The sequence below is a fragment of the Halichoeres trimaculatus genome, unplaced genomic scaffold (assembly GCF_033239565.1).
Source record: "Halichoeres trimaculatus isolate MK-OKI-2021-1 unplaced genomic scaffold, fHalTri1.1 fHalTri1_scaffold_3, whole genome shotgun sequence".
Classification (NCBI taxonomy): Eukaryota; Metazoa; Chordata; class Actinopteri; order Labriformes; family Labridae; genus Halichoeres; species Halichoeres trimaculatus.
The window spans coordinates 37,950,837-37,974,964 of NW_027437181.1; the positions used below are offsets into that span (position 1 = coordinate 37,950,837).

Below are 24,128 nucleotides of genomic sequence, written 5' to 3' on the forward strand. Positions count from 1 at the left end.
CAAAGTGGACTAAATTATGTACTCACTTTTTTCAAAATCAAACTAAAGTACAGAACTTGAGGAAATGCATCTAGTTGCGTTAAGTTACCATGTACAAGATTAGCACTGTCTCATGCCTTGATTCTGGGAAAGAGACAGTGGACCCAGGGAAGGCCAGTCTAGCTCTGAGGAAGATGAGTTACAAGGACATGGAGGGCCCCATTGACTGGGTTTGCCTTGGGCCCCCAAACGACTAAATACGCCCCTGGCTGAGCGAGCCAGGTCGGATTAATAGCAACACGCTTTATTTTACTGTCAGTAAGGGTTGCAGCAGTATAACTTTTGAAACTATAATTAATTTGATTATCTGCTACTGGAAAAAGTAACGGCGTTACTAACTGCTTTAGTAACAGGGTTAGTAACAGCGTTAGTTCTAATGTCATTATTCCCAACATTGGTTAAGACCCAGAGAAAATGCTGTTCACATCATTTCATTTTGTGATGACTGATTTATGTGTGAATACTTTCAGTAAAGGTAACTTTGGAGCAGGTGAAAAGGAGCCCCCTATTTCTGTGCACATACTTCTCTTCTCACTAAGCTTTCCTTTTCAGGCTTTGACACACCTTTAAATATAGATGAACTGAAGCACTCAGCTTTAAGCGCTGTTACTATTATAAATATTCTTTCTACTGGCCCCTAAATCTGTCTTTCAGCTGCCCAAGACGCTCTGTCCTAGAAATACCACGAGATCTTCACCACAAAATCTTCACGAGATCTTGACTTGCTGAAATGATGAAGTCATCACATAGGGATCTCCTAACTGGGTCATGACACGCTGGGGGGGCCTCAAACACTAAGGTTTGCCAGTTGCTCAACTCCTGATGGGCTACAGTAGGGCTGGCCAATCAGAGTGAAGGGGGTTTGTGTAGTAGGGAGCCTTAAAGAGACAGCAGTTAAAGCATAGTGTTTCAGACTGAGGCTGAAATAAGAGTTTATAAAACTCCAGAGAGAGAAATAAGGATTAAAATATTGAGCTGTAAATTGTGTAAATATATGGGGGCGACAGCTTCAACTCCTCCTCAGAGTGATAAACAAAAAGTTGTGTGGCTGAGGTGAAATCTGTCCTCTTGGACTTCTTTCTAGTAAAAGGTTTTCTGTAATTTGTTAGTTTTTTTTTTGTTGGTTTGTTTGTTTGTTTGTTTTTTTTTTATTAGTCACTGTAGTTTTAGAGTTTAACCAATCAGAGTCAAGTATTTAGCCTGGCTTTGTCACTTGTATTACAGAACATCCTTAAATCTCTAAAGCTTTTGTTATTTTTGGTGATATAATAAAGAAGTTATGACTCAAAATTTGATCTGTGTTAGTTTGTTGTTTTGCTTTTCATTGTCGAGAAGGTTTTTTGGGTCAGAGTTCCACTTCCTCAGCAGGTTGTCAGTGTCAGATGACTTATCAGCGGCTGGGACTTGACTTCTTTCTTACGTCTGCTGGAAAACTGTAACGTTTTGAAACTTCCTCTTTTAGCTCATAGTGGAGAAAATTACGAATGATTCTATGAAGAGCCACAGTTTCATCATGAGTGAGGGGAATCTGCTTTCTTTAATTTATGACTTTAATAAATAATTTTCAATAAAAATAATCTCACCCCACTGTCTCATGGGAAACTAAAGAAGTCAACCTTTAAAAGGATTTTCTCATGGTGGCGTCTTACCATGCTAATTTGAAATGAATCACTTCCTGTGGAAATGCCCCCTCCCTCGCTGTGAGGGTTTAGTGATGTGAAACCAGCTCACCTCATGGGGCAGACGCACAGGCAGAACAATGCACAGAGCAGTAACTCTGTGACTTCAGGGAGAGAAGATGTGGATTACTCTTTCCATCACAGCTCTGCTTTGCTTTTCTCAGACACTGGCTGGTGGTGAGTTTCCTTTATGTGTTTGTTGTTTCTTTGCTTTGTGCTCATGAGCTGAAAACAACTGTGCTGCCAATGTGTAAAAAGGTCGACCATCACCCAACCTGGTCAGAGACTTAGAGGGCTCTTCCAGAACCAGCCGTGTGACAGAGAAACCAGATGTGTCCAGCAGTAAGTGAAGATCAGACAAAGTTGCTGGTTGATGGCTTCATGAGCTCAGGATTCATTTATCACTGCTGAACTAACCCTGCTCCTGTCAAACGCCCTGACCACTCTGACTTCTCTCTGTCAGGTGACTGTGAGGACGCTATCCACAACTGTCGACAGCTAGGTGTCCCCTGGACCGGGTAATACACACACACACACACACACACATACACACAGAGGGGTTTTAATCAGTGTTGGGGTTGTTACTCAAAATTTAATTAGTTACAAGTTAGTAATTACGTCTGTAAAGTGTACTCAGATTACTTTACTAGTCACTGCATTTGAAAAGTATCTTCACTACTAGTTACTTTACTTTCTAGTTTCCCGATGCCCAAGTTAACCACGTAGATACGAGGTCAAGCACAACGACCCTTTCAGTCCTTGTTTTTAGTTTTCAATAAAGGGCGTCTGATGAGCCCTTCCACAAAGTGTGTTTTATATAAATGTAAGTAAAAATTGGGAGGTAACACTCAGCCGTTCATTTAAAGAACAGTAACCACCCTGTCAGCACAACGACATATGCCTCACTTTAAAAGCCACAGACAACAGAGTGAAAGAGGCCGTGTGTGGTGACTGAAACAAATGCCTGCTTCTGACAACCAAACCAGCTCGCATGATATCATGGCCAAAAAAATTAAGTGATTCAGGAAGAATAAATTTACTTAATCTCATGACATCTATATTTTTTCTCTGTTCTTAAAAAGAGTGTTTGTATGGCATTAGTAAAAGTTCTTAATATTTCCTCCTTGGGGTCAGAACCATGCTGCACAGGCTGAAAAGCCTTTTAACCGCTGCTCTTAGCAATGAGCAGGATGTTTCACCACAAGTTTTGTAGTGTGGTGCTGGCTACACTCAGACAGGCTGCTCATCAGGTTAGCAGCAGTTGAAAGAGACCTTTCTCCTGGGCACAGAGCTAATTTCACACCAATATTTTTGTTCTTTTGAGCTATGGACTAAACACAATGCCAATGTCTCCACTGGCTGAACTCCCCTGTCCCCAACTCTGTCCATCAATATTTCCTCCAGCAGCTACATCATAACTTGGTCTCTGTGACAACAGTGCCCACACAACCATATGGGCAAGACACATGCAAGCCCTGCTAACTGTCAAAAAAGACCTGAGTAACACAGGAAACACACGGACAGATTGAACAGATCGAATGGTGTAGGCTGTAGGTCAATATGCTCTCCCTTTTACATTCTGCTAAATTCTTTTTTTATTATTATTATTATTTTTTTAATTGGATATTGTTGTGGTATATATATATATATATATATATATATATATATATATATATATATATATATATATATATATATATATATATATATATATTTATAAAAGAAACCTTAACCATGACTTTGAAATGTTTATCGTATACTCTGTCCCTTTAAAGGGGCTGTGAGGAGTTTGAAAGTGATCTTGAAAAAGTCAGTCTCCCTTCTAGATAAATACCTGATCGTAATCCACACTGTAAAATGAGATTATCAATACCAACTTTACAGGTTATTTTAAATTGCTACCTCTTATCTTCCCGATTGGGTTGAGCAGATTGATTTCCCACACATCTAAGTCTCTATGATGACACCATGCCGGCTGATGACGTTTAGTAGTGAGAAGAGAGATCCGTGTTTTTCTCTGCTGAAAACGATTTCTGTGATTAATTTTGTAGTGATGGTGGACACTGGAGCCTAACTATCAGACAGAAAGAGGACAGAAGAGCAGCAGAAAGACAAACAGGAGAGAGATAGAGCACAAGCAAATGGCTAACATACAGGCTAATGGCTAACACATAGGTTAATCTGTTTGTGCTAATGTTCATTCCAACCCACAGTCAGCAGTTATTCTGCAGTGGTCTGTTCAAACTTGAGAGTCTATCAATAAAATGAAGAGTAAGGTTACGTTAGCTCTGCTTGGTAGACAGTTTGCTTGTTGACTCTTTAGCCTACAGATTGTCGGAGCACAGGGCTGATGTATGGTACAAACTTGTGTTTGTTTGATGTCACGTTTCAAACAACAGCAATTCATAACTGTACTGATAGAAACCTTGTCGCGTGTTGTCGTTGTACCCAGTAAAAAGTTGTCTTGGACAAAGAAAATCTAGTTCAAAACAAACACACGTGTCTTTAAAAGTCACATCTTTAAGACAGGCCAGAAGGTGGCAAGGCAGTCCAACTAAAACAGATCCCCCACCTTTTAATAGGTAGGTATTTGCATCACAAATTCTGTTGGCGAGCACAGGAAGCAAACCAATGCTGTATGAACCTTAAGACCTGAAGGTCTGAGACCCAAACATTTCTGCAGGAGGTCTGAGTCACTCTGGGTCAGTTGAGGGATGCTCCTATCCATTTAGCTGCCAGACTTTCATAAAAAAGCTTTTAAAAACAGTTTTAACCACCAGACCTGATAACAGAATGAGAAATATGAACACTGAATTACCATCAGGACAGGTTTAGGAGGAATGGATAGACAACTTTAGCTGTGAAGGTATTGAAGAAAATGAGGGCTGTGAGGAACAGTATAGATAGTCTGCTCACCTTCTGGACACCGAACTACAAACTGAGTTTACTAAGTTTGACTTTTATCACCTTTAAACCATAGCTCTACGTCACTACAGATGCATCACTGATAAATGAACATGTAACTGTCCTCACAGAGCCACATGAGATGCCCTGTGTGAAAACTCCCTCTGAGATAACCTCTAAATGAGCATAATTCCTGTGTTTTAGTCTACATCCTGACAACTAAGACCCACACACATTCATCACATCAACAGTGATGAGTTAAAGCTTTAAAGTTGGTGATAGACCTCAGAGCTGCATGATACACAAAGAGTCACTTGTGGTGTGCCTCAAGGATCAGTATTTGGACCATGGTTATTTCATGTAAATGATTTTATAGTGCTTCTTATGAGTTAATATTTGTTGTGTTTGAGGTTAATTCACATCTTTTTTTTAACGGGGAAAATGTTTGCGGTGAAGTCCTTTGGTGGATGGAACTTTAATTTTTCATTGTTTTACACAAAGATGGTGTAAAAATTTACGTTTAAAGAGAACACATCTTTGTCCTAGACTCTGAAGGACGTGTGTTTGTACCCTGATCTAGAACAAGTAAATACTTGGATATAACTTCAGACTTCTTATGGTATGAACAAGTTCTCCTGTCTCGTCTTTTCAGGAACTAAATCCACATCACAATGCATTTCTGTGTTTTACCACAGTGTGTTGAAATGTCCTCACCACAGATGACTCTGAGGAATGATTATCAAAATGTCAAAGGTTTTCTTGTGAAAGAGAGTTCCTATGTTGGCAATTTTTTTTTAAAGATGCTGAGGTAACAGCAGCTTGTGTGTTCCTCTCCATTCTCCATCAGTCTTGATGGAATTCATACTCTACATATTCATATGTTGTAGAAATCCCTGAATCTGTCTGTGAACTGATCTCAACACTATGTTATGAAAGGAGCACCAGATCTGCACCAAATCTTGGCCCAACTGGTTCCTGACATTTTGGATAGGCCTCAAACACCAAGGTCTGCTCAAAACGATAAGGGCTCTTAGGGGCTGGCCAATCTTAAAGAGACAACGGCTAAAATGAAACATTTCAGACAGAGGCTGAAATAAGAGTATATAAAACACCAGAGATAACACTAGGGAGCTTTTTTGAGCTTTATATAGGATACAGATACATCAAAGGAATCAAGGGAATGGTATAAAAACTTTGAAAAAAATCACAATACCCCTCTTTAAATAGATAAAGCTGCTGGACTGGATTATGTGGATTTATTGTTGTGTTTGACGTGATCTGGTTGTCTGTGTGATTGCTTTGGTGCTCTGGGGCTGACCAATCAGAGTCAAGCCTTAAACACAGCAGGTGATCATAAAGGAACAGGTTGAGAAATTACTGAAAGCTGGTTGGTATATACATGGTCTAACAATACTTGATCGCTGTTTCTCAAGAAATGCCTGAAATGTGTGTTCCCAGGTGTTTCGAGGACACAATTGGAACATGCATAGTCCCAAAGACACGTTCTCACAGACCTCCATTCATTCGATTGAGGGTAAACTCCTCCTCTGAGGTGAGTCCTCAACTTTCCCTGGGGTTGTGGTGTTGTTTTTGATAAAACTGTTTTTACAAAAACAGTTTTGTAAAAAAAAGATAAAAGTTTTGAGCTTTAGTAGATTTTATTTACTCACTAAATTTGAAGAGGTTTAGGGCCACTAAAAGAATATGTTCTTTTTTTTGTCTTTTTATTGTCTTGTTATTTATTTATTTATTTATTTATTTTGAGAAAAAAAAGTAAAAATTCTGAGATTAAAGTCAGAATTCTGAGATTTGAGAAAAAAACCAAACAAAACAAAAAAAAACAGTTATAGGTGCTGCTGGAAAAAAATAGTCGTAAAAAAAAAATTGCCCTTCTTTTTCAGTGGCCCTAATCCACTTTTGTATATAACAGTTATCTGCAGTTTTCTTGGAATCTTATCTTTTCTTATTTGTGATCTCTTAATCTTGAGATAACATCACTTTTTTTTCGATGATGGGTTAACTGGAAATTTTAGAAAACCAAAGAAAGTTTATTACTGGTATAAAGACACTGTCTTGTGTGTGTGTGTGGTGTTACACAAGAAAATATACTCTCATGAGTAATATAAAATCAAGAACTTGATGTTTTTAATCTTCTTGCTAAATGAACTTTGAGTTTATGACAAAAACTCAGTGTCCCATCACGTAAGCTATCGCTGTCTAAATGAAGGTTGGTCATTTGTTCCTCTGGCTCAAATGCAAATGTAACACTTCTCAGAAACAATTACTAATTATCCATGATGTAATAATAATAAAAATACATTTATTTCTTTTAGGCCGAAGAGAGTCCCTCTCCTCGACACCAGGTTCACATCCCATCCTCAGCTCTCCAGAAGAGCAGAGGATCAGCGTCAGAGGACGAGGTGCTGCTGGTCACAACTTTGCTGGATAGCATTTACTTCGAGGTCAGTGTTCCAGGATAATTTGAATCACCTTTCAGAGGAAGCTGGTGGGTGAATGGGTTTTTAGCTTTGGGAGGCCTGGTTTTGGAAGACTTCAAATCCAGGAGAATGGAGACTGAAGGGTAACTCCTCATGCTACCTTGCATTAATGTCCCTGAAGTGCGCACAGTCACAGAGAGCTGGTGTGGACTGCTAGGGCTGGATGTCTGTTGGTTGGATCACTCTCATAAGAAGACAGCAGGATGGAGGAAGCAGCCTTTCTGCTACTTTTCACACCTCAGGAGTTTCACAATAGCACTTCCCTCTTACTCACCCTGTCTATAAATAACAACAGGGGCTTCAACAGCAGCTTTTTTTTAACAGCATGACACACTTTGAGAACTACATCCACCACCATGTTGGCTCTGAATCTGGACCATATTTTGAAGATAGGCTGGAGCTGGAAGGGAAGATCAAAAACACTGAGTTATCAAAATTAACACAACACCACTCACAGCTTATGCATAAGAATTAACCACTGACACATATATCTCAGAAGTCAACATCAATTCACTCTCTTCTGAATGTCCCACTGACTAAAAGAAGTTAAAATCTGAAAATATTAAGGAAGCCAGAGTTTCTCACTGACAGAGCCTGAGAGCACACCCAGACGCTCTAAGATGAATATGTAACACTTTATGACCAAAACGATGACTTTAATGATTGGTATTGGAAAAAAAATACAGGCATCTAAAACAAACTATGAAACTGAAATAAGGAGCATTGAAATACATGTTTTTTGAAAAATTATAACATTGAAATATTTTACTGAAGTCAAAAGGGTTTGGGAAGTCGGGCTAGAATAGAATAGAATAGAAAATACTTTATTTATCCCCGAGGGGAAATTCAGGAGTCACCGCAGCATTTAAGAAAACAAAAGTAAGAAAGTATATAGAAAGTGCAAAAATGTCCATAAGAAATTAGATGACGACTTCCCGTCCACCACTCGTCCACCACTCTCCAGCCCAGCCAGTCTCCACCTCCACAGGGTCCAGGACTCAGCCTCCCCAGAAGTCTGTTCAGTCTCTGTCTCCTGGATCCTGTCTGCTCACAGCAGGATGTGTCGCCGGCGTCCGATGTCAGCTCCGTCAGCCACGTCCGTGAACAGCACGATGCCGCTGGGTTAGCACAGCTAGCTCGTCCATCCCCCGGAGCTGGATCCCACGTTCCCAACAACGATGGATGGAAGGACAGGTCCACGTTGTCATCTCCCAGCTCACACCCGAGAACCGGCACGTCGTCCTCACCTCCTCCTCACCTCCTCCTCACCTCCTCCTCACCTCCTCCTCAGCTCGAGGGAAATCATCAAGCCCTACACTAGTTAGCATTGACATGCTACAGGCTGCTAACAGCTGAGTTCGCATGTAAACAACGCAGCCATGGTTACATGTAGGATCTCCAGACAAACACAGGAGAAAAGTAGTCAAAAATATCGCCGAAGCCACAAAAAGTTTGGTGTCCGTGACCGACAATGAACCATACAAAGTGATGATCCACTCCAAATACAAAGATTACGAAAAAGAGAAGAAAAAAATTACAAGAAACGGACAAAGACGAGAGAGCTGCTGCAACAGACAGCTACTTGGGTAGCGCCTAGCAACGGAAAAAAAATAAATAAATAAAAAAAAGAAGAAGGTTGTAGTTTGCATATTATTGGCATACTGTCGGGGCGTGAGACATCCATGGTTCACCTGGAGCTCCAAAACCTCCACCGAAGTGGAGTTGAGCTGATCATCTGGTGTACTGACCTCCCAAAAGCTGCTTCTGAACAAGATAGTTATAGCGCCGACTACATAGCATGCTTACTACAGCGTTTGCAGTCCCTCGGCGTTTCCGTGTAAACGCAGAACGTTTCAGGGTTTTCAAATGAAATGTTGTCGTGTAAACGTGGCCTTAACAGTTTTAAACAGTGTTTTTGTCATAGAGCACTAAAGTGGAGAGTTGCTTGGTTGCTTACCATGGAGTAAATCAAATTGTTGCCATCCTCTTCTGTGGCCGACTGAGTGTGAGTGGGGGAAAGAGGGGCTGCAGAGCATGGTCTGTGTGTGAGGGGGAGGGGCCGGGCACTCAGCAGCGCGCAGCCCAACACACAGATTCACAGGAGCAGGAGCCACAGAATCTCCATGGAGCAAAAATTTTTATTATCAGCTACATTTTCGTTGATGTTGATTAATCGTTGACAGGCATAATCGGCCCGTTTAATCGGCCTGCTGATGAGTCAGTTGGGCTCTAAAGCACACCCCACAAGATACCTCGGGGGACACGGTCGAAAGCCTTTTACAGGTCCACAAAGAACTTCTGGACTGGGCAAACTCCCATGCAAGGGTATAGAGCTGGTCCAGTGTTCCATGACCAGGACAAAAACCACTTTGTTCCTCTTGAATATGAGGTTCAACCAACCGTCAGACTCTCCTCTCCAGCACCTTGGAGTAGACCTTACCAGGAAGGCTGATTGGTATTGGTATTGGTATGATCCCCCTGTAGTGGACCACACCCTCTGGTCCCTCTTCTTAAAAACCACCACCCCAGTCTGCCAATCCAGAGGCACTGTCCCCAATGTCCATGCAATGTTGCAGAGACGTGTCAGCTGAGACAGTCCTACAACATACAGAGCCTTGAGGAACTAAGGACAGATCTTGTCCACCCCCGGGGCTTTGCCGCCGTGGAGCTGTTTAACAGCCTCAGCAACTTCAGCCACAGTGATGTGTGGACCCATCCCCAAGTCCTCTGGATCTGCCCATACTTGCCAACCTTGAGACCTCAGAATTCGGGAGGTTTTCAAGGGGGGGTCATATTGATGTGTTGTGATATCCGTTCTGTCGCCGTGTTCAATCAAAAAGTCAGATCTACAAAATGTGCACGTAGCATATTCCGTCCCCTTCGCGCTGTCCTGGATAAACGAGAATTCTCTTTTCCGCTTATTCTGGAATTTACACGAGTACTTTCTCTTCTTACTCATTTCTTCTTCTGCCACTTCTTCTTCTGTTCTGTTTGCCGCTCCGAGTTGTAACCGTTATTAATGAGAAGGATGGTGTAGCAATATTGTTGTCTGGGTAGAAATCGGGAGACATTCGTGAGAATTGTGGGCCCGGGAGATTGTTGGGAGGGGCACTGAAATTCGGGAGTCTCCCGGAAAAATCAGGAGGGTTGGTATGTATGGCTCTGCCTCCTCAAATGCATTTTTAGTGGAATTGAAGACATCCTCGAAGTATTCCTTCCACCACCATACTGTCAGTTGAGGTCTGCAGCTTCCCATCCTCACTGTACAGTGTACACAGTGTGAACAGATGGCCGCTTTCCCCCTTCTGAGCCGCTGGACAGTTTGCCAGAATTTCTTTGGGGCTGACTGAAAATTTTCAGTCTGCCTTTTCCTGCATTAAGAAGTACAATGGTTTAAAATTCATTTTAAAATATTTTAATGGGTCTGCACTGAAACATCTAGCCAGTGTTAGCTCATGGGCGTTATCTAGCTAGCCTGAGGCTAATAGTGATCTATCTTTAATCCATCCCACTTCTTGACAAACAACAGCAGAAAGAAACAGGCTTACTTGTGCTCTTTGTGCTGGGCCCCTGGCTGTCACTGAGTGATCACTGCCTGCTCTGTAATCTCTGTAATCTGTATACTGTGATGACATTAGTTAGCAATGGAAGCTAAAAGCTAACCTAAGCTGTGGTCTGTTCTATATGTTTTCTTTTGTCTTGCAGCTCAGTCCTCTGCGTTCGGGAAGGAGCCTTATTCCCAGGCCTCTCCGCATAGACGGCTCTGTCATGGGAGGGGAGGTGCTGGTGGTGAGGGCAGGGAATGTACCTGTCAGAGACCTCTCACAGCCAATCAGATTAACCTTCACCCACAACAAAACGGTACATCCATGACACAAGCTGTGGCCGCCAAGCTTTCCTTTACTTCAGATTCAGACAACTTTATTGATACTTCAAGGGCAGTTAGTTTGAAGCAGCTCGTACACAAAGCAACAAATGACCTGCACAAGGAGTTAAAAAGTTAACCCCATGAATAAAACCAAAAGAAGACAGTGATACTGGACAGGATTAAAAAGTGAGCCAGACTTGATACATAATTTCAACTCTGCTCATGTTTCAGCTTCAGAACGGGACCTGTGTTTTCTGGTATGAGCTCCAGGATGGGCATCATGCAGGAACAGGTGGGTTCAGCGTTGTTCCTCTTTTACGTCTCAACTGAACCATTTCATGACTCATTTCCTGTTTGTGTTTCTCTAAGGTTACTGGAGTCCCGACGGCTGTGTAACCACTGACACTGGAGACGAATTTATCTGCAGCTGCAACCATCTGAGCTTCTTTGCTGTGCTTGTGGTATAGTGGCCTCATTTTTCTCCATCGCTCTTTACCCAGTAGCAGCCGACTTTGCTGCAGGCAGCAGGTCAGAGTTTCATTCACCCACTCAATGACACTAAGGCCCCATTTACATAACAATGTTTGACGCAAAAACCCGGAGAAAAAAAAGTCTGCGTGAACACGGAAGCGCTGAGGAACTGAAAACGCTGCAGTCAGGCCTGTAGGTGGTGCTATAACTGTATTGTCCAGCAGCTTCTGGTAGATCTCCTCTGAAGTAAAGTTGAGCTGATCATCTGGTGTATTGGTGAATGCTAAGAGCAGAAGTGGAGCAACAGATGCTCATTTTGTTAAAGACAGTCAGCAGATTCAGCAGATTCAGCAGCACAAGCACAACACAGTAGACCACCACGATCCTAACAGTGCTACTGCTGTGCTGTATGCACATGCTCGAAGTGGAGTGTGACGTCAGCATTTCCACTGAAAATGCCAACTTACTGTTTCCACAGCAACCGTGTTGGCAGCATTTCAGAAAAAATCCACCCTGGAGGTCGTTCTCAAAAGTTTGTGTTTTAAGTCGGCGAAAAACGCTGTTTCTGTGCAAACAAGCGACCTAAACATGAAAATACTTTTGTGTTTCATCCTAAAACTGTCGACGTGTACACAGCCCCTCAGACATGTAGGCTTCAAGAGCAGGGAACTGAACCACCAACCCTCCAGCTTTGGAAGGTTGGGGGTTTGATCCAGACATGCCAGAGTGTCCTTAAGCTGGACACTGAAGCCCAATTACTCCCACTGCTGGTTAGTGGTGTATGGATGGTATTAATGGTTAAAACGGATGGTTCCCCCCCAGAACTCACTCTGCTTTCAGTGTGTGAGCGTGGTGTGATTGGGCAGAGGAGACTAGCAGTGTAGAGCACCTTGAATGGTCAGAAAGACTAGTACTATATAAGGACTGGTCCATTTTACTTAAACCATTTACTGAGCCAGTTTCTGCATGGAACAAAAATATAGTCTGAACTTTACCGTCCAATCAGGTGTTAGCAAGCTGCAGTGTTTACAGGTATCTGAGGATTATCCAGATATCTCTGTGTAGGTTAGGCTGACAGACCAAGCCCTTCCATTTGAGCACAAGCCACAAATCTGCATGACGCCCTGATTAAAAGCCAATCAGTGTGAAGGTCACCTGACAGGATGACTGATCGTGCCCCTGTCAACAAACCAGTTCTGAAAAAGTCAATTTCATGAACCTCGAAGTCATGGCACTGGAGACCAGGACATGAAGGGGCCGATCCAAACACAGACAAAGAAAACAGCCTAAGATGCTTCACTCTGCTAAGCCATAAAAAAATTAGACTTTGTGCACATACTTCTGAATTCATCTGCCTCCACTGATACCATCGTTACCCTGGTCTAGTCACCTCAGGAGTTTTCAGCAAAGAAATGGAAACAGATCAGACATTTTTTTCCTGTTTGCATGGTTGATTGTTAAACTAAACCAATTAAAACAGAGGTTTTTGGTTCTTCACAGCTGAATGACAGGCTTCATCCTGGGTGGCACTGGTTTCTGTCAAAAACGGGTTTGGCATGCTAAGCCACATTCACTGCCAGATTTGCTGTGTGGACTAAAGTGTTTTTATTCCTAGAACACGATCGCTTGAATTAGTAACACCATCCCTAACGCTGGGTGATTTTAACCCTATATGATTTACCCAATAAAAAAGTACTTGCCATCAAAATATATCAAAATATCACAATGTATGATAAATTAGTGAACTGTTCTTTTGTTCCCAACTGTGTCATGTCTAACAAAATAAAAAAAATAGGAGCATGAGAGGACAATAGAAAATGCTCAAAAACTACTGAAAAATTAGAAATTTGAGAACAAAAAATTCCTTAAAAAAAAAAAAAAAGGAAAAGACCTGGCTATGTGTGTACAAGGCCTCAGAGATGCTAAAAGCTGAGCTATGTTGAGCAATGCTGCACACAGGAAATAAAGTTTTTATCACAAACCGCCGGCTTCATCAAAGTAGCTGCAGAGTTTGTCAGTTCAAGTTTTTAGACTGAGCTAAAAGTAAACAGCAGCAGAACCAGACGAAGCTGATCCCCAGCTGGTATTACTTCATGTTCTAACCATCAGTGTCTGCTCCTTTTCCTGTTTCAGAACCCTGAGCTGACAGTGGATCAAAAGAATGTGGTTTACCTGAGCTACATCAGCTATGTGGGCTCAGCTCTGTCCGTCTTCTTCTTAACATGCTGCCTGATCATCTACATACGTCTACAGTAAGACTGAAACTCACACACTTTGAGACAAGCATGAATGAATAAAGCAGCTTTTATCTTTGATGGGACACAGTCTGTTTAGTGTCAGGACTGAACCCTATGTTTCAACACTGAGTTGTTATCAGATCTGTTTACTCAGGAACTAACAAAGACGTTTCTTCCTGTAAAGTCAAACTATAACACCACAGCTTTATTTATGTCCTATGGTTTTCACAGATTGTTATTTCACCAACTTGTTTTAAACAATAAGTTCCTCTGCTCCACGTTACTAAAGAGACACAGTTTGAGCTGTAGACAGAGTGAAGTTTGACCAGAAGTGTTTTAACTTTGCTGCGTACCCTGATTTAAGTGAAGTTTCTCCATTAAATGTTTGCTTTAGCAGGGCTCCAGACTAACATTTTGCATTGGTTGCTCTGGTGCACCTAGCTATTTTTTTAGGTGCACAAGCACCAAATTTAGGTTCACCCACATTTTTAATTGTGTGACTTTAAAGTGATACTCTGGGATGGAACAAGTTGGGTCCTATGAGGGCAGAAATTACCCCTACAGTAGTGTTTTTGTGCAGCAGAAGCCCAGAGCGCACGCACCAAACACCCCCTCCCTGCTCCTCTGCCGGTTTCCTCTGCACTCAGACGGGGCCATATTTTACTTGACCAAAAACACAAATAAACGGACTCCCACCAAAAAAAATTACAGAAAGATTTCTCACTTCCTCTTGGGTCAGTCAGCTATCGTCCAGATTGGCCTTGCTCTGTGATTGCCCCACACACTACAGGATTTCTAGTCACACATATTAAACATATACAGACAAAATCCCTCTTGACACACACTACACCACAGGAAAATCACACACCATGTCATCTGCTAACATCAGACAGTCAGGTCTTTGCTGGCCTCGATCATAAGGAGGAGATTAGGACAAAATCAGCCCCCTTAAGCTGTAGTGTGTAACCCGCCTCAGGCCAAGATGTGTCCGATTTTTTTCTGATATTAAGAGGAAGAAAGAAAGCCGTCTTTGAGACTGTTGGATGTGAGAGTTAAGGTATGACCCAAAAGAACTCCCAGTTTCCTAACAGTGCTGCTGGATGCCAGGCTGATGTGGTTCATGGTGGTGATCTGATCAGAGAAAACCTCTCTAAGATGTTTAGGTCCAAGAACAATGACTTCAAACTTCTCTGAGTTCAGCAGTAAGAAGTTTCTGGTCCATGGGTTCTTAGGTCTTTGAGGCATGCTTCAGGCTCAGATCAGTAGCCGGTTTCTTCTGGATTCATTGACAAGCACAGCTCAGTATCATCCACAGCAGTGAACATTTGTGGAGTGTTGAGAGATGAACAGATGTAGAGAAGAAGTCCCTCTGCTGCTGCAGCCTGTCTGCTTCAAAGTGTTAAGAGATGGTCTTTTGCAGACCCAACCCTGACCCTTCCTGTCAGCTCCAACCAGTCTGTCCATTCTCCTCTGATCTCCTCTGGTCTGCTCTCTGGGTATCTGCTCTCTGGGTATCTGCTCTCTGGGTATCTGCTCTCTGGGTATCTGCTTTCTGGGTATCTGCTCTCTGGGTATCTGCTCTCTGGGTATCTGCTCTCTGGGTATCTGCTCTCTGGGTGTTTGCTCTCTGGGTATCTGCTCTCTGGGTGTTTGCTCTCTGGGTATCTGTTCTCTGGGTATCTGTTCTCTGGGTATCTGCTCTCTGGGTATCTACTCTCTGGGTATCTGCTCTCTGGGTATCTGCTCTCTGGGTATCTGCTCTCTGGGTGTTTGCTCTCTGGGTATCTGCTCTCTGGGTATCTGCTCTCTGGGTGTTTGCTCTCTGGGTATCTGCTCTGTGGGTATCTGCTCTCTGGGTATCTGCTTTCTGGGTATCTGCTTTCTGGGTATCTGTTCTCTGGGTATCTGCTCTCTGGGTATCTGCTCTCTGGGTATCTGCTCTCTGGGTATCTGCTCTCTGGGACCATCCTCTACAGATGGTTGTGGGTTTAAATCCCAGTTGATCAGCAGTTTATCATATAAACCACCTTAAATCCCCTTTTTTTCTCTGTCCTGATGCTCAGCTTGAGCTTCAGCAGCACGTCTTCTCCAGACTAACTGCTGCAGAGCTGCTGCCCTGTGATTGGCTGATCAGATAATTGTGTTAACAGGCAGGTGAACAGGTGAACCTGAGAGTTTGTTGACTGGTTAAACTGATGGACATGTTTTTGGTTAAAGGTGGATTTGTTAGGTTGGAGGCTGAGTGTGTCAGGGATCAGAGATGAGGCTGAGTGTGCTCTGTGTTTCCACTAAATGAACTTCCTGATCTGAGTGACGCGCAGAACTACACTGACACATAATCAGGTCATCAGCTGAGCAGAGCAAACGTAGTGAGTAGCAAGAACCATCTGTGAAACAAAGCAGGGTTAAAGTATAATCTCTGTCTTTCAAATGGAGTTGGGGTCATTTTCCCTTAAGAACATCAGTGGTGAACCATTATCCTATTAATAAACCTTAAACATCAAACACTTTGAAATAAAGTTGACTGAGTTTGTACCATTTTCTCAGCACTTCCTGTCAACACTAGAAAACAATAATAAATATCTAAAAATGGGCTTGTGTGTGGGCAGTGGTGAGCTCTCAGTGACAAAGAAACAGGAAAGAGAACTGTGAAATGTACCAGCAGTTAAAAAAGTCAGATCTGAAGTGATTAGATAAAGGTTTGCTTGCTTCTTTTAGAGGTACACCATCTGTGATGATGGTGATAACCAGCAGAGTGCTGCCTGTCAACGTGATCAGGAGCTCTTCTCTCTCCTCCTCAGGCAGAGGCGTCCAGAGAAAGCTGTGAGCATCCACATGCAGCTTACCGTAGCGCTGCTCTGCCTCCACCTCAGCTTCCTGCTGAGCTGCTTCTGGGTGTGGCAGCTCGATGAAGAGCAGGACGACTGGGTCTGTCAGAGTCTGGGTTTCTTCCTGCACTGGTCCCTGCTGGCCACCTTCACCTGGATGACTCTGGAAGGCTTCCACCTGTACCTCCTCCTGGTCCGAGTGTTTAACATCTATGTTAGGAGATACGTGCTCAAACTCAGCGTGGTGGGATGGGGTAAGTGATGATGATGATGGGCATAGTGATGGTTATAAACCTGCAAACACACTCCTGAGTCAGTTTGACCAGGTATGAACACAGGTGAGCACTTTAAGACACAAGAACCAGGATTTTTCTTCTTCATCAAAAAACGATGCACTGCATGTTTTAACCACTTGATGGCAGCAGAGGTAGGCTTTACCAAGCAGGCTTCCTGACAGACAGGGAGCCCTCTTTAGTTCTCCTCTCGCGATTCGATACTTTGTTGCGATGTCGAGACTGTTGATGGGATTTCGAGTGGGTGTCACACACTGACAACTCTCACACACATTAACAATAATGACGATTCTAAAAAATGGTCAAGTAAAATCTTTCCGTTGTATAAAACTGCCCATTAAAATTGATCAGATGATAAGATATGATTGATAAAACCACAGAAAAAAAACTTGGAACTTCCTGAAACTTCCTAAAACTTGTGACAAGTTTTAGCGGAAGTAGAATAAGATTGTCCCTTAATAAATATATAATTAAATAAATAAAGGAATAAGCACTGTACATATTTAAGGGGCTGTGAGGAATTTCAAAGTGATCTTGAAAAAGTCTCTCTTCTAGATATCTGCCTGATCATTATCCACACTTTAAAATGAAAATGAGAAGAGAAATCTGTATTTTTTTTCTGCTGAAAATGATTTCTGTGATTAATTTTGTAGTGATGGTTGACACTGGAGCCTAACCAGGGGCGTAGCTACAATTAGGCAAACACAGGCAGTTACCTGGGGCCCCAAGATTCCCAGGGGCCCCCAAAGCATCTCTTAAAAACTGATTTATAAAGTTCTCTTCAATTGAAAGCATTTCTTTATTCTAAATTTTACTTCACATGCTTCAAGATACATCAAAAGGCTTAATCTTTAATGATGGTTTTAGGTACTCCCCCTCCCTTCTTATTCAATGGGCTATTCCATGTTACAACACATCTGAAAATTTGATCAAGGAAGAAAGTGGTAAAAAACACTTTTTTCCTCATTTTTTCTCATTTTCAACCAAGTCATAAATAAAAACAATGTTGCTCTGAGATCTGAGATAAACATATCAGACTTTTAGGATTTTAAGGACTTTATCTAGCCCAGGAAACAGGATCATTTTCTCAAAATCAAACTTTTTGAGTTGGTGATAAACATTCTTGTACAAAATCTCTTTTTTGGATCCATAACTCACTGGATAGGGGGTCAAATAAAAATACATTAACTTTAAAATAATAGTACCAAAAAGTATGGTAACTAAAAATATCACCTCTTTTTTCAGTTTTATGTTGTGCTTGATATTTACATATTTTTTCTTCACTAAATTATTTTTTTCAATATTTACCTATTGTAATGTTTTTCACTTCATACTTTCTTGTTTGTTACTGTTACTCTGTAATTTCCCCACTGTGGGACAAATAAGCTGTCAATTGACCATAAAAGATTTCAAATCCAGGACAAAGTGGACTAAATTATGTTTTCACTTTTTTCAAAATCAAACTAAAGTACAGAACTTGAGGAAATGCATTTAGTTGCGTTAAGTTACCATGTACAAGACTAGCACGGTCTCATGCCTTGATTCTGGGAAAGAGACAGTGGACTCCGGGAAGGCCAGTCTAGCTCTGAGGGAGATGAGTTACAAGGACATGGAGGGCCCCATTGACTGGGTTTGCCTTGGGCCCCCAAACCACTAAATACGCCCCTGAGCCTAACTGTCAGACAGAAAAAGGGCAGAAGAGCAGAGGAAAGATAAACAGGAGACAGGTCTTTATACATTTAGCCAAGATTTGTACATATTTTGCAAAGATTTCTTAATCATGTGAAAAAGATTTCTAAATATTTGCTAAGATTTCTGCATATTTAGCGAACATGCAAATTCACACTCCTGCCCGCCGGAAGTACCAAAATAAAAGTTGGATAAATTGATCTAGCAATGCAGGATTTTAAGAACGTCAAACGCAGTCAGCAAATTGCAAATCAGCTGTTAGAAAATAAACGTACCAAGTCCTTGTGGTAGGTGGCGTGGAAGCCAGATGGAGATAGCTACATCAGCTACAAAATAGTGTGAAGCCATAACACAGTGTGACACAGTGTATTCTGCTAATAAATCCAAAGAAGAAGAAGAAAAAAGGGACACGTTAAACTAGGAGCTCCATGGAAGAAATCCAGCTATTCGTCTTCTTTGTGATTGGCATGTGGCTTCTTGTTACAAAGAACAATCAAGCTTTATTTCAGAGAAGGCTGTGCCGCCAGGAGAAATACAGCCTTTAACCAATCAACGGACTGTAGTGTTGTAGCTCCACCTTCAAGGACTGGATCGGTTTAGTCTGGCACCCCAACAGAAGGGTCCAGAAATGGGACGGCTCATCTCGGTTATTTGGGGATCTGTTCCTGGATTACTCAGTGGAAACATCCTAAAATGCGTGCTGTACAAAGACGAACTGAACTGAACCACTTGGTGGAAACGGGGCTTTAGACAGTCATGTTTTTGTCACTTAATAGACTCAGATACCCCAAACTCACTCTCCTTTAAAGAGGGGGTGTTCTGCTTGCCAACATTTTAACATTGATCTAAAGTAACAATCCTTAATGTTCAGACTGATTTTCAAACCTCTTCACATATGTTGGAGAAATCCCTGAATCTGTCTGTGAACTGATAAAATCACTGGTTGGTCTAATATCACCATATTTTTGGGAGACCTGCTAAAATGATGAGGTCATCACGTAAGGATTTTCAATTTTTTTATACATGTTGGAGGTGTGGGCCTCAAACATCAAGGTCTGCTGAGGACTGGCCAATCAGAGTGAAGTGGGTTTGAGGATCCTCACAAAAAAAGTAGTGTGAAGAAGTGGTCCTCTTTCTCTTTACTTTGCTTCCAAAACAAATGCACCTTTTTGCTGACAGTAGGTGCTGGTGCTCTTGGAGAATGGAGTCTGTATTTATCCCAGAACACATTCTGCTCTCCTTGTTAGCATGAACTTTTCTGTCTCTGATAAGACCACAAAATGACCCAACAATAGAAACACAGCGGTCAGATTGACTGACAGGTGTTGTTTGGACTGTTCCTCACATCAGGACATAAACCTGGAGCAGGAGCTGGTACAGGCGTCACCTCACTGTAAGTCAGAAGATCAAAGTCCAGTAAAGTCACTGTTGTCCTCTCTCTTTGCAGGATTTCCAACACTGATTGCAGTGGTTTGTGGGATTTCAAGGGTTTATGGGAAATTCAGTTTGAAGCTGACGGATGTGAATTCAACAGCCCCGATGTAAGAAGAAACACTCATTTCCTGCCGTAATCTGCCTTTTTCCACCTCCAGCTGATCTGATCTGATCTGTATTTGAATGGGCTGAACTGTGTCTCCTGCAGATGTCTGATCAGCAGTGATCACAGCCAGGAGCGCGTGGTCAGATACATCACCACCGTGGCCTTCCCCTCTCTGGTGTTACTGTGGAACTCCTGCATGCTGGCTCTGGTGGTGTATCGGCTGTGTAGCCTGAGGAGGAGTCATGAGGGCGGCGTTGGGTGGGAGAAGGTGAACTCAGAGAACAGGTCCAGGTTGTGGAAGGACTCTGCCACCGTGCTGGGTCTGAGCTGGGTGCTGGGTCTACCATGGGCGTTTGCCAGCTCCACCTTTGTCTCTTTGACAGGGATCTATGTGTTCACTATCCTCAACTCCCTACAAGGTCAGTGTGTGTGTGTGTGTGTGTGTGTGTGTGTGTGTGTGTGTGTGTGTGTGTGTGTGTGTGTGTGTGTGTGTGACAGTTTTCTAACTCAGTCTCACTCTTTCTGTTCCTCTCAGGCGTCTTCATGTTCCTGTGGTCTTTGGCTCTGAGCTGTAAGTCTCGATCTGACACTAGCTCCTCCTCCAGAGACCCCTCATCCCAGAAAATGATGACAACAAGTTTTAATAATGGAACCTGATCTCAGGCTCCTATTTATTTCTCATTTTGTACTTTTACTGGAATTAATTTTACAACTTCACTCAGCAGACATTTTGACTATAGCAACGTGCAGCATTGAGGTGTACCTTCCTCAAGGGCATCTTGAACATGCTCAGGAAATTAAAATAATTCCTAATTTCCAGCCTTGGTCCATGCTGGGACTTAAACCAGCAACCCCCTGGTTACAAACCAAGTCCTTATGGACTGAGCTACTGCCGCGCCAATCCTGCACAGTCCACTCTTGAATACAACATAATTTCAGTATTTCCTTCAAACAATGATGGCAAAGAGCTTTTTTTTTTACATAACAGGAGAGTCCAAACATTCTTCGGAGTACCACAATGCCCTGACGTGTTCATTAACTGATAAAGTCACATGAATGTTCTGTGTTTGAACTCTTGGAGTGTTTTCTGTAAAATCAGTCTCATTGTGCTCAAACCTCCTTGTCTCATCATCACAGACTGATGAAATCAAAGCTCACCCGTCCCTCAGGTGTCTCTTGATCCCAGATGATCAGTGGTCAGTTTTCTGCAGTGGCCACATTTACATGCAGTCATTAACTCTTTTGTATTCTAAATAATAACAATAACCCGGTTGTGCATGGCCATGCAAACACCAATAACCTGTTTTAAAAACTGGAATCTGCTCAAACCTAAAAATTCCCCCTGGGTTCCTCCTTTTCTAACATGAATATTTGGTCATGTATACACCTATAAGGATATCCCCATCCAAAGGAACATTCATTTGTGTTCTGCACATGTTCTGTTCGAACAGAATCTTGGTCTTTTGAGTACATGAAGTCTGCTGAGCGGCTACTGTTGCTATGGATACAAGACGAAGAAGCAGAAATGACGTGCATTACATCATGACGTTCTCTGTGCATCACTGTTTGATTGAGATACCATGTTTGCTCACGGATGTCAATGGGCTATTCCAAATCTTTCCTAAATGGGAATAATGATATTAACCTGAATATTGACTGCATGTAAACGTAGCCAGTGAGACAGCTGAAGAGTTGTTGAGTTTCTGCTGAATGTTCAGAGCTTTATCTTTAGACCAGCAGCCTAAGCTCAGTCCATGTTAAGTTCAGTGAGACCTTACAGATAGACTCGGGTGTGTGACAGAAAGTGCAAATGTACACATTTGAAACATGATTCATTGCAGTAACATCATTAAAACACATTTTATTTTTCTATTTAATCTTCAAAAAAAACTTCTTTTTGTTATGATCAGACTGATAAAACATGCACACCCTCACTCACACTAACAGTCTCTATTATAATGGTTATCAAACTGAAATGTGGTGTTTGATCAATAACAGCGCTGTTCGATTCCCCCTTGATGTGTTTTTTTAAAGACAGGCTGAAGTCAGGTGCTCACTGACTGTGTAGGTCCATTATCCTAATGAAGTGTTCTTGTATTGGTGTTTTTTTGTTAGGACATGCTGCAGCTCCCCTGGTTTCTGCTGTGACTGGCTCAAACAGCCAAACACATTTCAAAATGCTGTTTTCTATGTTTAGGGTGTGGCATAAAACAAGTTTTTAGCATATTTATCAATAATGACAGTTTTAGGGTGTCAATATTTCTAACATCACACTGGATTGAGTCTGGAGAAACAGGGAGCAGGGTTTCTTTGTCTCTTTGTCAGAGGCCTCTGGTTGTCTGTTATTTTAGATAACTCAGATCCTTAACTTCAGTTTTGTGTTTTTTTTGTGTTTTTTTTTGTTTTTGTTTTTTTTTCTAGTTTTGTGTTTCTTCAGTTTGGTAATGGGAAGCTCTGCCTTCTGGAACCAAACGTGTTTCTATCTGTGATTGTTGTAAGTGCATGTATTTTAAATTATTCATTGTGGTCATAATAAACTATCGTTATTACACCAACATTTTACAGATCTTTGCTATAAAAACATTTATATGTCACTCCAAAGCTCCAGGTCTAATGTCTGTTAAATGTATTGTTTCTGTGCCTAGCAGTGAGGACAGAAGGGAACTGACTGTAAAAGATAACCATCAGTACTTAGACTGATTTTAGATCCTGGTTTAACATCTGCATCACATGCACACCAAACTTAGACTTTCAGGTTACTGTATTTTCCGCACTATAATCCAATGTGCCTTATATATGGATCAATATTGATTAATCTTGGCTACCATGTTCAGGGGGCGTCACCGAAGTAACAGCGGTAAGACCCGGTAAAGAGGAATTCTGCTAAGTGCTAATGTTAGCCCGCAGGCTGGCCCAGGCTTCTTCTCTTGTTGTTTATTAGAGCAACACAGCGCCCCCCAAAGGTCTGGCATTTGAACTGATCTCTGGAAACTGTTTTTGTGGACGGCAGAAACGGCTTCGTCTTTACAGCGCACGGCACAGAAAATAGTTGGATAGGAAAATGTGCGGCTCCGTGTGGATGTAGCCTGAGTTTGACAGACTTATCTGACTGTTTTGTTGATATTCCCTTTAGCGCAGCTCCATCTAGTGGATGCATAACGCAACCCCAGCCACCACTGTAGCTTCTACTCTATGCGCCTTATAATGCGGTGCCCCCTATATATGAAAACAGTTTTCAAATAGGCCATTCATTGAAGGTGCGCCTTATACTCTGAAGTGCCTTATAGTGCGGAAAATACGGTATTGAAAAAAAAAGGAATGAGTAAAAAATAAAACAATAAGAAAAAAGCTAAAAGAAGGGATGTTCTGCTTTCTCATCATTTAAACATGGGGATGGAGTAACAGCGCAAGATATTCAGACTGAAGGAGTTCAAGTTGGTTGTAAAAATCCCTGAAAATGCTCAAAACACCACACTTTAGAAAATAGTACAATGTCTTCACCAGGTCTTCACCAGGTCTTCACCAGGTCTTCACCAGGTCTTCACCAGGTCTTCACCAGGTCTTCACCAGGTCTTCACCAGGTCTTGCTGAAATGATTAGATCATCTCATGAGGATCTCTTTACTAGTTCATGACAGGCTGTAGGAGTGGCCCTTAAACACCAAGGTCTGCCCATAGCTTCAGCCCCTATGATTAAACAAAGCTCTGTTGAGACAGACCACTTCACAAACACAGGTCCCCCTGAATGTCTGATCATAAAAACCAGTTGGGACCTTTTCTAGGTTGGGACACTTTTGGTTTCTGAAGCCAGACTTTAATGCCAAGGTATTGATTTAGAGATCTTTATAATATGTTTAATCTCAGCCAGGATTCCCTGTGATTTTTGGTTCTTACTTCTGTCAACAAAGACTAACCTTTTGATGTCACTCTGAGTCATGCACTTGGGCCTTTTCGTTACACGTCTTCGTCACAGCCAAAGCCTTCACACCGGCCTTTATTGGGGTTTGTCTGTCTATCCCACTGTCCTGCTGTAGGCTCCTCTCTACTATAGTTTTTCTATCCGTCCTCCCTAAGCTGTATTTA

The 24,128-nt window shown here is 42.1% G+C and overlaps 1 protein-coding gene across 1 annotated transcript; it reads left to right on the forward strand.

The window, feature by feature from the left end:
- The first annotated feature begins 1,770 nt into the window (after window positions 1-1,770).
- LOC141788023 (adhesion G-protein coupled receptor G1-like) lies at window positions 1,771-22,476 on the forward strand. The gene is made up of 13 exons (XM_074666810.1): window positions 1,771-1,895; window positions 1,977-2,060; window positions 2,182-2,236; window positions 6,081-6,174; window positions 6,956-7,084; window positions 10,826-10,981; window positions 11,220-11,280; window positions 11,358-11,449; window positions 13,593-13,711; window positions 16,498-16,778; window positions 19,954-20,047; window positions 20,149-20,465; window positions 20,582-22,476. Exons 1-13 carry the CDS (start codon window positions 1,838-1,840, stop codon window positions 20,701-20,703), a joined length of 1,662 nt encoding a protein of 553 aa, XP_074522911.1. The 5' UTR covers window positions 1,771-1,837; the 3' UTR covers window positions 20,704-22,476.
- The last annotated feature ends 1,652 nt before the right edge of the window (window positions 22,477-24,128 follow it).